Source organism: Macrobrachium rosenbergii, chromosome 24 (assembly GCF_040412425.1).
Source record: "Macrobrachium rosenbergii isolate ZJJX-2024 chromosome 24, ASM4041242v1, whole genome shotgun sequence".
NCBI classification, from domain to species: domain Eukaryota; kingdom Metazoa; phylum Arthropoda; class Malacostraca; order Decapoda; family Palaemonidae; genus Macrobrachium; species Macrobrachium rosenbergii.
The window spans coordinates 38,013,998-38,030,590 of record NC_089764.1 but is presented as its reverse complement, the minus strand read 5'-3'; the positions used below and the strand labels follow the sequence as shown (position 1 = coordinate 38,030,590).

Sequence of the window (16,593 nt, the reverse complement as noted above, 5' to 3'; positions counted from 1 at the left end):
AGGGGTGGGTGAGGGCAGTTAAATGATTAAATGACCTTGGAAATGGTCACAAATATTGAAAAAACCCAAATGTGAGTCATTCAGGTGAGGTCAGGTCAAGGGAGGGTTAGCTTTAGTCAGGTTGTGTTCATTTGTTTGGTGATTTTAATTCTGAGGATGTCCTAGTATTATTATTAATATAATTGGTAGAACTGTGGAGCAGCTCCGCATCGGGTATTACCTTGGAAATGGACTTTTTCTATAGAATTTTGGTTTGTTGTCAAGAATTGACTGTTATTTTTTGTTGGTCGACTGTAATTAACCTGTAATTAACCTCAGAATTGATATGTAATTGTGTGCTGGTCATCTTGGAATGCTACCATGCATGTGCAGTGTTATAGGGGAACTTTTGGTAAAAAGTGGAGTTTCCTTCACCAGGGGGTCTGGGGGCGGAGCCCCCCAGATAAGCAACACGGCCCGCTAAGTTAAGGTTAAGTTAAGTTCATTTTATAATAGGTTTCCTTATCCAATCCCTTCTTGAACATATGGCTCCTTGATGACTTGCGCATGTGGAACCATTCCATAACAACAACATGGCAGTCCGGTCTTTCTCCCAACGATTTCCCCCATCCAAAACCCTGCGTTCCCAAAGGGTCCCCAACCATATTGGGTAGAAATATGAGGTTAATAATAATTGACCGACAATAAACAACACCACCTCCTTCATGAGCAACACTAAAAGTATATAAAAATTAATTCCCAAGGTAATACTTTAGTCCGTGCAGAGCTGTTGTGTAGTTTTATGACTGGACAGTATAGAAAATGGTGTATTTTATGATGCAGTATGAGTTAGATAACTTGAAAAATTTGCCTAGACAACGCAAGAAATTTATCATCCTCTTTTCGTTCTTTTACTCTAATTCCCGAGGGGCTGGTACTGAACGTGGCATCCCATGGAGCTTTTCTGCACAAAAAGACAAACTAGAGATGGTAAATTTCTCAAATGATCTCGCCAGTACTGTATCATATATCATATATATATATATACACAACATTTCCATGCCATATAATATGAAAATCCCATTAATAAACAATATCTCGTGCGAAGCTCTTCCTTAGAGTTTCTGTCAAGTTTTTGGAGATTTTGAGCAAAAACCAAACTTATGACCCCAGGTCTGCAGAGCAAAGATGGAAAGGTAATACTGTACTACAGAATAGGTGGCACGTGTTGTTCTTCTGTGCCCAGTCTCACCTAGGGGCACCCAGGGGCTCACCCCCCGTTCAGTCCAGAGCTCAGCACCCTAGGATAGGTTAGGTTGAGGGAAGGTCAGGCTAGGAGGAGCCACTGTTGAAATGTTGGACTTTCACTTGAGGAGGCCACAACCAGGGAAGTAAGTCTGAATACAGCAAGTCTTCCGTGCCTCGACCGATCGAACTGCCTGCCTATGAACTCGGTGAGAATGCTGAGTGCCGATGGCATGTTGATGAGGAGGGAGGGGGAGGTGGAAGATGTGGGTGACTGGTATGATTTTCAGTCAGTCATCTTGGGCAAGTTGGCCATTCTGATACAATTCGGTTTTGACATCCATGGAAAAACACAGGGAAGCCTAACGACCATGTAATCTGGTGGTTTTTGTTTTTGTGTTATCTTATGCTTGTACATACACTATGTTCTTTGCACATACATACACCCAGACTCCTCTAAACACGCAAGGTATGACACACTTGAATTCTGAGATTCGTAAGACTTTGCAAAATACGAAAAAATTTCAGAGAAATAAAAATTCAGCCACAAAATATAAATATTCTTAGGAAAATACAGACCATCATTTTTCCTGTAGGATTATTCCTCATCATGAGTATGCAGAGGAATAATCTTACTTGGGTTTGTATACTTATGAAAAGTACAAATTGCTTAAAAAGTCTGTTACTTAATGGTCAAAATCAAATTGTTCCTACGCATATACAATCCTGTGTTCTTTACGTAGGCTTGAGCTTGTGAACGCGAGCTGGAACAGCAGTTTAACTTTAAGACAAGGTCGTCAACTGTCGACAGGCAGGGGGGAGGTTCCACCCACCTGTCAGTATGAACTCCACTCTGCTTCTGGCCACTGTTGTGTTTTGATCTGTATACACTCTCTGCCCAATTTGCTCTATGCTCTCATTTTCACTCTCTCTTAGGATTCCTTAGTTTTTCATGTGATTGTTGATGAGTTTTGTCTAATAAATACATTTTTGTTCATGCACAAATACAAACCTATGGTCTTTGCATAGGGATTTTGCTTGCAAATGTGAGCTGGAATGGCCATTCAGTTTCAAACAAGGTTGTTAGCTACCAGTGGAAGGGGGTAAGCACTCCAGTTTGCTTTCCTGTAAAGGCATCTCTACGCTTCTCTACCCGACTGCTATTCGCTTTCCTTTTGCTGTTGTTTCTTGTGTATATGAGTGTGTATATTTGTTTGCTAATACATTTATTATGCAAACCCATGACTTGCAACATCCTAGGAGAGGAAACCTTTATTATAAGGCATTGCCCACGTAAGAAGAAAACCTTGTAATTGGTTCCTCTCCTTGTTAGAAATACACACTTATACTTTGTGTACATCGTGCAGGAAGCATGACTGTAACCAGGCTAGCCTGTGTAGTGAGTGTCGAGTCTGGCCTTCTGAACAGTGGGTGAAGTTTGCTCTGAAAAAGAAGAGTGAGAAAGTTTCTCCTGCTGTTGCTACTCCTAAGGAAGCAGTTTCTCCTTCATTGTCTCCTGCTGCATCATCAGTATAGAGCCAGCGTAGAGGATCGGTTGACCGTTTTGACTACTCTGTGGCGGTGTCCATTCACTCAGAGGGAGTTGTCCACGGGAAGACACTCCCCCTTGGGGCGAAGGGAGATGGCCTCACCTAATCCAACTTGTCTTGCAGGTGTTGTGGAGCCCAAGGGGCTTAGGGAGTTATGGCCATCTCTAGGTCTCCTGGGATACCCAAGTGTTGAGAGACTGATCTCCCACTTGAAGGCCTCTAAATTCCTTCCAGTAACTGCTTCCACTGTGACTGTCACTACTTCCACGGTTACGGTGTCTACCTCTACGTACCTGATAATACAGCACGTGCCTCTGGTCCTGTGCCCTCAGATGTTACCCTCTGTGTTTTCATCCCTTGATGACATCTTCCTACTTACCTGCTGTCCAAGGCCTGCTCCGTCCGGAAGAAGAAGTCGAAGAAGAGGAATCAGAAGTCATTGTCATCGTCTTCATCTTCATTTCCATCTTCATCGTGTTGCTGTCACTTCCTCCCCTTCTTCTTCTAAAGCTAGTGAGCGGAGTAAGAAGAAGGCTGCCTCTCCCAGCCGTAAGAAGTTCCATAGGGCTTCTCCTTCCATGGACAAAGCTACGGGGTTTCTCGCTTCCAGTACACCCAGTACTGCAGCTCCCACTGCCGATGGCACCAGAGCAACCACTGCTGGGTCACTGGGTGTCCCATGGACACCGGGCCGGTACGCCAGTACTGTTTCTGGGAAGTCGCCTTATATTATTCTATTATGATTCAGAAGATGAAACCTATTCATATGGAACAAGCCCACAGGGGCCATTGACTTGAAATTCAAGCTTCAAAAAGAATATGGTGTTCATTAGGAAGAAGTAAGGAGAGGTAAAGGGAAATACTGTACAGAAAGAAGAGAAAAAGAAAAAATAAACAAATAAATTAACAAATAGATAAAAATTTATTGAAATGAAAGGGGAATAGTGTTAGGGTAGTAATGCATTGCACCTTCACTTGAACTTCTGAAATTCCAGTTTCACGGCATCCTCTGGGAGGCTGTTTCACAGTCCAACAGGCTGGTAAGGGTCCCCGGCCAACAGACCTGTGCCCAGCTATTTTTCAGTTCGAGCTGGAAATGGTTATTGAAAATTAGTATCAAAAGTTGTCACTTTTTCCTTCAGCTGTGATCAAGTTAAAACACATTTCCACCCTCTGTCTGTCTGTCTGGCCATCTTCAAGACAACTTTTATTCATGATCTACTTTAACAGTTTTTCTGTCAGCCTTTCTTCCAACATCTTTCCCAATATTTTTGCAAAATGCTCAAGTAATTTATTCCTCGTATGATTTTCACAATACGGTGCATCCACTTTTCCTTTGAATACCATTACTTTAAGGTTCTGCTCCTTATGGTAATGATACACAAATGGAAATGCGCTTGGCCTACCTATTTGCTCCCTGTGCTTGTACACATCTGTGTCCCTACGATGCAGCTTCTTGTGACAATATTCAATTTCATGCTGCTTCATCCCCGAAGACTCATGACTCATTGCTAGCATTTTGAAGTGCCCCTGTCTAGGTGTCCTTTCTTTGGGGCAAGGAAGCCCTTCGTTACCTTTGCCTTCATGAGTGGGTATTTCACAGATGTACTTTGCCCAGGAATGCCCTAGACCACAGTCCGCATTCGTAGGCCTTTATCGTCCATATGGATTTGTATCTCTCGAGAACATGTGCACATCGCATTTTCTGGCGCATCTTGTTCCTAACAACTGAAGATCTGTGCTTTTTGTATTCAGATGCTGTCTGTGCTGGATTGCTGCCCTTTCTTGTATGCTACCATTTGTGCGCACATTCTGAACCAGTAACAACATCCCCAGCACGCGTCTATCAGTCTCATCCAGATAAGGGTAGTGGGCGTGCTTCCAATCCGAGGCTGACGTTTGGTACAACTCAGTCTCTCCTTGGGGTAGCTATGCGTAACTTGGCATATACCCTGTGCCTCTCAGGTACTGGACTGAGCAGACTCCTCCCAGAATCTGCAACGGTGTTCATCCCTGACCGTTGTCCCGTCAGTGATGATATTCACCCCAAGTTTAGACATGGGAGTAGTGACTAGGCTAGGCAAGGTTATGCTACCAAAGGTGTACCCTAAACTTTCTATGCTCTCTCTCTCTCTCTCTCTCTCTCTCTCTCTCTCATATACATTTTTCAGTATGGTACCTTACAAAAGTATTGTAATGTAAACACTTACCAAATTAGACATATCAGTGGTCATTTGTCTTGAGGGGTTACTGCACCACGGCAGTGCTTGAGAATGGCCTTATGTCAGCACTTTCGCAGGTGTAGGAAGAGGAGTTGTGTCATCAAGGGTCAAGTTAGGTCAAATGAAATTTCCTGCTATTGCTTGACACGAGAACTAAGCGAGATGTGGCATTGGAACAAGGTGGTAGATGGGGCAAGTGGGTGACCCCATAGCCATGAATCTGGGTCCATTTTGGGGGGGAGGGGACCCTTAAGGAACCCTCACGCCTACTCTTGATGGAAGGATGACCACTGTGGAAGTTTGATTTTGTTGGCCCTTGCAAAAGGGTATTATTCTATAGGGTTCTTTGCAGTGTCCCTTTGGCCCTAGCTGCAACCCCTTCCATTCCTTTTACTGTAGCTCTGTTCATATTCTCTTTTTCCATCTTACTTTCCTCAACCCTCTCTGACAGTTCTTGCATAATGCAGTGGTGAAAGGTTTTTCCTCCTCCTGTTACACCTTTCAAACCTTTCTGCTCACTTTCCCTCCTCATAGGTCCCAGTGCTTGGCCTTTGGCAGAAGTTCTGTCTGTATTCCTTTTCCTAAAAGACTTTGGGTTTGTATATCTAGAAGAAATACAAAGTATCTTCAATTTGCACATTTTAATGTATACTGTTTCCTGTTTCTTTTACAGATGTGTGCTTGGTAAGTGTTCCTTGCAGTTGCAAGTTGTAGGTCCTTTGAAAGTGCTTTGGAGTCACCTGCTGCCTATGTAGGATGCATTGACCTCTACTGGACACATGCCATGAGTTGTCTGCTGTCATGTTACTTTTTTTGGGTGAGTGTTGAAACAATTTTATGTACGTAAACTATGAACTAATGTAGAGAGAGAGAGATCATACTCTTGACCAGATACGTACGTGACTTATATTACCCACAATGCTGCCCTCTAACTTCTCGACTTCTTCACGTTCTGAAATGCTTGTCCCTGCGGCCGAGATCCAAGTCGAGGAAGAAAGAAATGAAGAGGTTCTGATGCCCGGCTGAGATCGATCTCAGGTCCAGGTATGTAATGAGGTAACAATCATTTCCTCGTTGTGGTGACAAGCTCTTCCAAAATGTGAAGAAATCGAAAGTTAAGTGGGCATTGTGGTAACAGAAGTCACTTATGTTTAGCCAAATGGACACTTATCATTTTTCCTTTGTGTTTCTCTTTATATTATATGTTTGTTAATGCATTTGTGGCAAAAGTGACAGATATTTTTAGTACTTTTCATATGTTTTTCATTTGTACAAACTGCACCATCCACAATCTTTGATTTTTACTCCATTTTGCTAATTTTATTTTCCCTCAACCCAAAATTTATTACTTGAAAAAGACAGTGCCCCTCACGTGGTGCACTGTCAGCATAACTAAAAGGGTGTTTGCAGCATCACTTTGGCCCTGAGGCACACCCACTGGAGGCGACAAACATCATTATAGCTTGTGTCTGGTGAAACAAGGGGATGAGACTACAAACTATGAACTACAAACGAGAAGAGTTAATAATGGTGTATGCATGGAAAAGGAAGGATGCGTCAGTGCGAGAGAAGTTTCAGATTCCTGTGCTGGAAGAATAATTCTCAAGGAAATGGTGCAAAGAACTTGAAATAATCAAAATTAAGGGATGACCAGACAAATGATATTGGCAGACTGTGCTTTGTTAAAAGAAAAAATATAAATTAATAAGCATGAATAATCATGTACAGGAATTGGAAGAACTGTTCCCATATGATCTCTTGTGTCTATGGAAGCACTCTTTTCTATCTTAAAGAAAGGATTTGTAGTCTAGACTCTGCAGATGCTGGTAGGCTGCTCTTGCTAGTGACCATCAACAGGGAAGGATATTTCCCTGCACCACTGTTTGTCACTTGCCTGTGGCTGAACCAAGAGCAACAGCTACATGGGATCTGGAGCAGAAAGGCTTAAAGTACCAAAGGAAGCAGTTGCTCGCCCAAAGGAAACCTAGACCAAGTCCATCCCTGATTACTATTGGTTATGTAAACACACTCAAGTTCGTTAATACCCTTGGTTGGAGTACATATTTCCAAACTGGCTTCGAAGCTGGGAATGAATTGTAATTTGTTCCTATACAAATGCAAAGCTTTGTTCTTTACATAGGAATTTTAGCTTGAGATGCAAGCCGGAATGGCCATGCAAACTTATTGACAAGGTAGTCAACTACCAACAGGTGGGGGGAGCCCCCCCACTTGTCAGTCTCCACCCAACTTTGCTTCCAGCCGTTGTCAACCCCAGACGTCCCTCATGAGACTCTGCTCAACTTTTTGCTGTTTGAACGCTTTATTGATGAAACTTGAGTACGGGCAGTACCCAGGTTACGTCAGGGGTTTCCGTTCCGACGCTGTGCTGTAACCTGGAAAACGACGTAGACCAGAACGTCGCAAGGAGAACATATAAAAATTAGAGATAAAGTGATGAAAGCCTCAGCTTTAATCCTCTGGGTGTACAGTACTGTACAGTATTTTACTAGCATTCTGATGTGGTGTGCATCCAAAAACCTCCAAATTTTGACTTTATATTGTAGCTGTTTTTATGTAATTATACTGTTCCTAATATTGTACAGTAGCTATATGTACTTTTACTGTTCCTTATACTGTAGCTGTACGTACTTTTAATCTTCTTTACATTGTACCTATATGTACTTTTACTGTTCCGTTGCATCATAAGATGGCGAAGTAACCTCGGAACATCCGCTGTAACCCGGAACCAATTTTTGTATGAATAGTATATTTGAAAAGCGACATAAACCAGGAATGACATAACCTGAGTCTGATGTAACCCAAGGACTGCCTGTGTTCATTTTCCTTTTTTGGTTGCTGACAACGTGTTTGTATTGGTTTCCCAAACCCATCAGTCAAATAAATCTTCATGTAGGGAATCAAGTTTGTGTATGCCTTGCCTCTACGAATACTGTTTTCAACTTCTGGCAGTTACACAACAGCTGGTTTATTCTCCGATATACAGTACTTGCTAATGAACTGACCCTTCAGGTATGGTAGATTTAACCCTTGGCAGTTCCTTGACAGTAGGGTTGCCTTAGTTAAGTAATCCTGCTGTTACAGCCTTCCTTTTGTATTCATTAAAATAGGCTAGGTAGCCTCATTCCTTTGATTTCTGCGACTTTGTCTTTGCGATTTTCGACTGCTGCAGACGAGGTGAGTTTCAGCAGTGGTGGAAGGAGGTAGAGATATTCTCATTTACTTCATCGCCTTCATCTGCATTGTACTTTTGAATCTCACTTCTGCGAGTTGAGAAGGCTTATTGCTTCTTATTGTGTGTCTTTGCCTTTGGGGTGGGTGGGGAGACTCGATCACCATTGGTGATTGATTCCCAGGCAGTGCTGGCACTGAGTGCCTCTCCTTAGACTTGAGGTTCTCTTCGTCTTGTCACTGTAAGCTTTGGAGCTTGCTTCGAGTCGAATTCTCTTCTCTCTGAGAGAAGTAGTCCATCGATCCCTCGTGCGGCTCGTTCGCTCCTCACTTTCCCTGTTGACTTACTGGGTTGATGGTCAGCAACAAGTTTGGATTGTTCTTCCTGCTTCTCAATACAGTCCTTTGGGGTCGCACTGAGGGGGTTTTTGGATGACTCATCACGGACCGTTGGCTTTCATTACCAGGCGTATAGGTCAGGTTAGGTTTGCTGATGATCCACAAGTGTTCTCCTATCTTTCCTTGGTCGGGCAACTGGGGTGATAGGGAAACACTTCTGTTCCTCCCCAACGGTCTTTCGGGATCGCACAGGAAGGGTTTAGCGCAGCCTGTTTGTACTGCTGTCATTCCTGAATTCTTGGTTTTAATAGAGTTTTGGAGAGCCATGAGCTACTGTTCCTGGTTCTTCCATGGCTGGATGGCCGTGGACCAGGTAAACTTTAAGCTGTCTGTCCCCGGCTCTTTGGGGCCATTAGAGAGGGGTTAGCACGACCTGGCCATGCTGCTCGGACACTATCAATGGCTCCAATCTTTGGATTGGGTTGTTCAATAGTGAAGGTTTTTGTGAGTTCTCCATCACCTCTGATCTTCCTCTTCGATACTTTCAAGGGAAGGAGAAGAGGGCTACTACTGACTATCACTGCAGGAAGTCTTGATAGGCGTACAGCATTTGATCCTTTTATGAGGAAGAGGACTGATTGCCTCACGTAGCCCTTGGTTTTTCCACACAGGTGCAACTGTTGCTCTGGGGCTGGCCAATGCTCAGCTTTGCTCTCTCAGAAGAAGGTCTTTTGTCGGGACTTTCTATCACCATCCTCAAGGCCTAACGAAGAGTCTACATTGGTTGCAACTGATACTCTTTTGTAAGGGGTAAACTGGACGTTTTTAGAGACTGATTTTTCGTGGCAAAGTTGTTGCAGTGTAGGCTATAGGACAACCTGCTTTGGACTCTTACCCCTTACACAACCAAGGGGGTGAACACCTGGGTTGCTGGTTTATGGCAGCAACGAGTCTTTTCTATGGATGCTTAGGGAGGGTGCACAGAAGTTCCTGTTAATTCAGGTGCAACTTGCTTAAGGTTGTGACCATTCTTTAGGTCCTTGTAGAGGCGGGTTCTGAGAACCTCCTTCCTCCTCCTCCTCTGATGACCTAGTCTCATGAAGCTGTGTCTTCAGGTGACTGAGACTATGACATGGGAATGCCAGCTAGTTTCCCCAGAGGTGCTTTCATGGTCAGATACATCCAGTGACGGGTAGGAGACACTTCTGGGCATTGCTGAGCGTGGCGAGTCTCTCTTTAGAGGTGAGGACTAGACCCTTTCAACACCAGCTCTACGATTGGATACAGGCAACAGCGACATTGGTCCCTGATTACCTGTGTGACAAAGTTGCCGAGATTCCAGGTTCTGAGCTTATGCATGGTACTATTTGGCACAACTGGTAGCTCTGGGCATCTCTCTTATCCATGCTTACTTCTGCTTAAGCTTAGAGAAAAGGTTCTTTCCTGGAAGGCAACTTTGAACCGTACATCTTTATTGCCATTTCACCTTTTCAGCACAGTCAGCAGCAGGTTGCTCTCTCCTGTTTCCATGGTGAAGTCTTGGACTCCCCATGTGTCTGTGCCAAGTAATTTCCAGACCTGCTAACACTATGGCTAGAGGTCCTGAAGAGAGATTCATTTCTAGTTAACCTCAGATTCAGCCATCTGGGCTCTCGTATATTGGCACTCAGGAGGACGGAATCTGTTTGGTTGGGATTTCCCCAGATTTTGTAACAAGATAAAGAAGATTCAGTCATGAACCTGTCTCATTGTCCTCTTTGAAGAACCTCAGTAGGGACTTTTGTAGGATATTACTGAGTTGTTTGAGTGCTGCAGTACTACCTTGAAGTTAGTATTCGACATCGCAGGTTTGGATGTCGACAGCTCTTCGGTTACTACTAACAGAGCTAAGGAAGGTGTCTATAATGAACTTCTTTCTGGCTCTGCAAGTCAATCTGTGGGCGTCTTCTCTTCCAGAACTATTACTGGGCCTTTTGTCAAAAGAATACCACAAGAAATCACTCTTAAAAGGTTATTGAAGAAATCATGATACAGGAACCAAGAAAAATGATAATGGTGAAGATGTACCCTGAGGGATATACGCAATGATTTGCAATGCAAAACCACCAGTAAACAGACGATCATTAGGTGGACGCATTATTTCAGCTTGTTAACGTGAGGCATGAAGCTTCACTTAACATCCATGTTACAGGTTTCATGACAGCAAGATTATGCCCATCAGAGAGGAGAGGAGTCTTGTGAGACACACGACAGAATGAGCGAAGCAGTTCCAGTAAACTGTTGGTTTACAGACACTTGTGTGTGGACAACAGGTCATCTGGAAGACTTGGGAATGAGAGTGTCTGTGGAAATCAGAGCCTTAATATGGGCTCAATATGATTGATGGGTTTGCTATGAACAATAAATTAAAAGCTCCAGATTTATATAAAATTTTTCTAATGATCTTTTACCTTCTCATATTCCAGACTTTCCGTGATGGAAGAAGAAGTCATTGGTTTACGTTGTCGAGGTTTCGGGAATGAATGGGCGTCCAGCGATGAATGTAAGTGGAAGTTCCTGTGAGGTGTTGAATAAGTTCCTAAAATAGATTAAAAATTCTAGATATCAGATTTGTGTATTGGTGAAAGGAGGAAAGGGAGAAAATAAAATAAGAAACAAATGAGAGTGATAGAAAAAGTGAATAACAATGAAAGAAAGTGAAAAGTAGGTGATCCAGTACATAAAAATGACGTTGAAGGACCAAAGGCTAAAATGAGCATCTTGGAATATCAGTTGAAGAGCGAGACAGAGGACGAGTGTCCCGTCTCTGGTCAAGAATGAAAATGGAGTTTTAGTGGGCAGTGATGCCCCAGCCAGCTGTACCTCTGTCTCTTTGGATGCTATGATGGAAATGAAGGCGGAAATGAAGACGGAAGTGGAGGTGTGTTATGAGTCTGATGGTGACATGAAGTATCGCTGTGAGGATGATGAAAGTGATTCGCTGCCTGTCAGAAAGGAAGTCGACAAGGGGAAGACCTTATCGACCCACATGGAGATCCACAGGGGGGAGGGCCTTCGCCTGCAATGACTGTGAAAGTCGTTCTCCCATAAATCAGCTCTCAAGACCCACATGGCAATCCACACGGGGAGGGCCTTTCGTGTGCAAGGACTGTGGGAAGTCGTTCTCAGAAATCGCATCTGAAGACCCACATGGTGATCCACACAGGGGAGAGGCCTTTGCCTGCAATGACTGTGGGAAGTCATTCTCCCAGAAATCACATTTGGAGGCCCACATGGTGAGCCACACAGGGGAGAGGCCCTTTGTGTGCAAGGACTGTGGGAAATCGTTCTCCCAGAAATTTCAAATCTCAAGACCCATATGGTGATCCACACAGGGGAGAGGCCCTTCGTGTGTAAGGACTGTGGGAAGTCGTACTCCCACAAATCAAATCTGGATACCCACATGGTGATCCACACAGGGGAGAGGGCCTTTGCCTGCAATGACTGTGGGAAGTCATTCTCCCAGAAATCACATATGAAGGCCCACATGGTGAGCCACACAGGGGAGAGGCCCTTTGTGTGCAAGGACTGTGGGAAATCGTTCTCCCAGAAATCGAGTCTCAAGAAACATATGGTGATCCACACGAGAGAGAGGCCCTATGTGTGCAATGACTGTGGGAAGTCATTCTCCCAGAAATCACATCTGGAGACTCACATGGTGATCCACACAGGGGAGAGGGCCTTCACCTGCAATGACTGTGGGAAATCATTCTCCCATAAGTCGAGTCTCCAGACCCACATGGTGATCCACACGGGAGAGAGGCCCTACGTGTGCAATGATTGTGGGAAGTCATTCTCCCAGAAACCACATCTGCGGACCCACATGGCGATCCACACAGGGGAGAGGGCTTTCACCTGCAATGACTGTGGGAAGTCGTTCTCCCATAAATCGAGTCTCAAGACCCACATGGTGAGCCACACGAGAGAGAGGCCCTATGTGTGCAAAGACTGTGGGAAGTCGTTCTCCAAGAAATCGAGTCTCAAGAAACACATGGCGATCCACACAGGAGAGAGGCCCTACGTTTGCGAAGACTGTGGGAAGTCGTTCTCCCAGAAATGGTGTCTGAAGACCCACATGGCACTCCACACGGGGGAGAGGGCCTTCACCTGCAATGACTGTGGGAAGTCATTCTCTCAGAAATCAAATCTGAAGACCCACATGGCAATCCACACAGGGGAGAGGTCTTTTGTGTGTAAGGACTGGGAAATCGTTCTCCCAGAAATCAAATCTGAAGACCCACATGGAGATCCAGATGGGGGAGAGGCCCTTTGTATGCAAGGACTGTGGGAAATCGTTCTCCCTAAAAATTGAATCTGAAGAAACACATGGTGAGCCACACGGGGGAGAGGGCCTTCCTCTTTAAGGACTGTGGGAAGTTGTTCTCCCAGAAATCAAGTCTGAAGACCCGCATGGTGATCCACATAGGGGAGAGGGCCTTCCTGTGTAAGGACTGTGGGAAGTGGTTCTCCAGTAAATCAAATCTGAGAACCCACATGAGGACCCATTTTAGGGAGAAGCCATTTGCTTGAGCGAAGGGTGTGGGAAGTTTTCCTGGAGGAACAGCCTGGAACGACATTCCTTGACTCACACAGGTGAGAAGCCCTTCAGGTGCACTGACTGAGGGAATTTGTTGTTACAGAAGTCATGTCTGAAGGTCCACATGGAAGAGAGGCCATTCGTCTGCAAGGACTGCAATGCCTCTTTCTCTTTGGATCCACTGATGGAAATCAAGCCAGAAGTGTGTATAAGTGTGTTATGAGACAATTGCTCTGAGGATTTTTATGTCAGTAATTGGAGGCAAAGATGATTGGCTTGCGTCAGAAAGGAAGAAGTCAATAAGGAGAAGCCCTTCGTGTGGAGAGAATATGGGAAAGCCTTATCCTGGTGTTATGAACCCATATTGGGTTCATCAGGTTCTTTAAATTAAAAATATCAGGACAGGAAATGACTGGCAGAAATTGAGGCAGACAAAGGAGGAAGGAGCAAACTAAAATCAAAGTGGTAACCTCAATACTAATTTATTTACAAAATTTAAACGTTTATACAGTTGTACAAATGAGTCAGGCTCATCAATATTTACACAAATGAGTCAGTAGCAAAGTTCACTTGAAAACTATATAATAAACAAAATTCAGTACAAACATGAGTCAACAAGTGAAAAGAAATATTTTAACATCAGTAATGGACCAAAATCCATAAACATTACCAGAGCAGCATAAGTATTATGACAAACAGGAATATATATTAACAGAGTCAGTAAATTCATAATAATGAAGCAGCAGCACAAATAAACTGGTCAGTACAACAAATAATTAAACTCAGTAATCAACATCAACATGAGTAACCCAATGTAATGGAAATGACCAGCACAAAAATTACACCAGTCAGACAAAATAAAACAAACAAAATAGTTCAATAAACTATCTAATTAGCAAATGTAAATGTAAAGTCATAAACATTAAACAGTCAAACAGTATGTTAAACAGGAGGCAGAAAAATACTTCAAATATGACCCCAGAGCACAAATCTGAAATTTGAAGAGGTGAACATCGAACATAAGCAAGTCCACCATACTCGGACCAGAACACCCAAATGCAGCGAACATGCAAGACAGGTTGGACCACAGACGAAGTCATTCTCCACCACAAGCAAATCCGCCATACTTGGACCAGAACACTCAAATACAGCAAACATCCAAAACAGGTTGAACTGCAAACGAAGTCACGCTCCAAACAACGAGATCATACTCCACACGACGAGGTCATACTCCACACGATGAGACACCAATCCATCCCGTACTCCAGGTAACTAATACCTGAAGCTACTCCGATTGGCCCTCAGGTAGGCATACCTAAGGCTCTGCTGCTGAAAGACTGATCTTAACTCTGTGCTGGCTTGCTACTGACTGCCTATCGTCACACAACACTCGATGGATGACACCTCACCTGCCAACGTGGCAAATTGAAATTGCAAGAGAGACAACCAGACAGAAGGAAACAATCTAAATACAATTGTTCCTTACAAACAACCTCCTAGCCTGACACGGAGGAGCAATATGGAACAACATTTCCAGATCCAGGAAGGAGGGACACAATCACCACTTGAGGCAGCTTCAAAGTCACCGATTGTTTGTGAGCTGTCTCCCAATGATTAATTGACCTTAGCCTCTGATTCTAACTGTACGATTCATTTTTCTTGTTTTGTGAATCACATTATGAATTTGACTCCCATAGGCTGATTAGTTATGTAGTTATTGAATTTACAATATGCAGTTCAATAAATTGTTTTTCTAACAATGCTTCTATTTAAGTAGTCCTTCCAATATGAAGATTAAAGGCTCTCGGAAGCCACCCTTAAAATCTGGTTCATATCCATCCACAACTCTGTCAGGATGAGGTACGATAAAGACTTACGCTAAGAGAGACGTGAGGCAGAATTTGATGGTGAAGAGAAATGTACCACCTGGCAGGAGTTTGTCTTATCAAAGGGACGATTTGTGTTCAATTGCCAGGCCAACAAAGGAAAACGAGAACCAGAACAGTTCGAATGACTGTCGTTGGACCGATTCAGACATCCAACAACATTGACACCAAGAGTACCTGAAAAGTAAGTAAGAAATATGGCGATACATTAATATATATATATATATATATATATATATATATATATATATATATATATATATATATATATATATATATATATGTGTGTGTGTGTGTGTGTGTGTGTGTGTATACACATATACATATATATATATAATGTATACATATATATATTGTTATGGGCCCACGCCCATCAAACATACACAAGTCTCTTAAAAATACAAATAAAGTCACTAACGACCAAGTCCACAATAGGTGGAATGGCCGCAACAGAGTGTACAGAGATGGAATCAAGGAGGATAAGTAAAAGCTGAAAATAAAACCTTAATATTTAATACAAACTTTTTAGAAAGAAATGACCACTGAGCCTCTTACAAAATACATTAAATGAACACAAAAATCAACCACACACTGAAAAACATCGAATAACAAACACTCTTACACCAAATTAAGATAGGCTATACAATTACGCTTTAAAGAGAGGGCCCTGAAAGTAATAGGATGTCGAAAAGACAGAATAACCTAACTTAATACAGACTAAATGTTTATAAAAAAAAAAACTGCTTCCCTTAAGTGAGCTGTAAACAGTAGAAGAGGCAAACGCAGCCTTCAAATCACGGGTCGAGGGGCATAATATATATACTCGAGACCTTACCAAACGTAAGAGAGGTCCCCTAGGCAGTATTACTGAACCAAGGGCGTAGACAGAAGATAGAATCACTTTAACGTCGCAAGACGATCAACGGACACGGCCGTCCGACAGGCAATCACACCTTACCAGTTGGCAGAGGGTCCCCTTGGCAGTGTTACTGGACCAGGGCGTAGACTGAAGAATAAATCAATCTCCCAAAGCAGCAGCAACTGATGAAAGGCAGGTATCGTAATCCAGAATAGTCCAATCATAAGGCAGGCCTACACAATGTCAAAGGTCCAGAAAAACAACTCTCTCAGTCCTCGTGAGACAGTGCCGAATACAGCTCCGGATGAGAAGCCAAAACAAAACGTGAAAATAAAACAAGCTCATTGTAATTAAAACTATACAACAAGTCAGAAATGTCGGGGAGGAGGAAACAGGGTCATTACGTTCCAAAAGAATAATTACTGCCAAAGTGGCTTATTCAAAACAAATTAATTTACGTTAAATTAAACACATACTGACAATATATATATGTATATATATATATATATATATATATATATATATATATATATATATATATATATATATATATATATATATATATATATATATATATATATATATATATATATATATATATATATATATATATATGTATATATATATATATATATATATGTATATATATATATATGTATATATATATATATGTATATATATATATATGTATATATATATATATGTATATATATATATATGTATATATATATGTATATATATATATGTA

General features: G+C 42.6%; 2 protein-coding genes across 4 annotated transcripts in view; both read left to right on the top strand.

Annotated features, from left to right (window-relative positions):
* LOC136852034 (gastrula zinc finger protein XlCGF8.2DB-like) overlaps positions 1–16,593 on the top strand; it is a 62,845-nt gene that overhangs the window by 25,488 nt on the left and 20,764 nt on the right. For 2 of the 3 annotated variants that reach the window (XM_067126515.1, XM_067126513.1), the window contains exon 2: positions 10,990–11,066. The exons of the other annotated variant lie outside the window; for it this stretch is intronic. In XM_067126515.1, the coding sequence (XP_066982616.1) occupies positions 10,990–11,066 (77 nt within the window). The remainder of the gene's footprint in view (positions 1–10,989; positions 11,067–16,593) is intronic. 3 annotated transcript variants of the gene reach the window in all.
* On the top strand, positions 11,702–14,860 carry LOC136852032 (gastrula zinc finger protein XlCGF57.1-like). Its single transcript, XM_067126511.1, has one exon. It carries the CDS (start codon positions 11,883–11,885, stop codon positions 12,873–12,875), a length of 993 nt encoding a protein of 330 aa, XP_066982612.1. The 5' UTR covers positions 11,702–11,882; the 3' UTR covers positions 12,876–14,860.

What these genes read in the sequence shown, in the direction of transcription:
- LOC136852032 (XM_067126511.1), top strand. Translation starts at nt 11,883, where the DNA reads ATGGTGATCCACACAGGGGAGAGGCCCTTCGTGTGTAAGGACTGTGGG.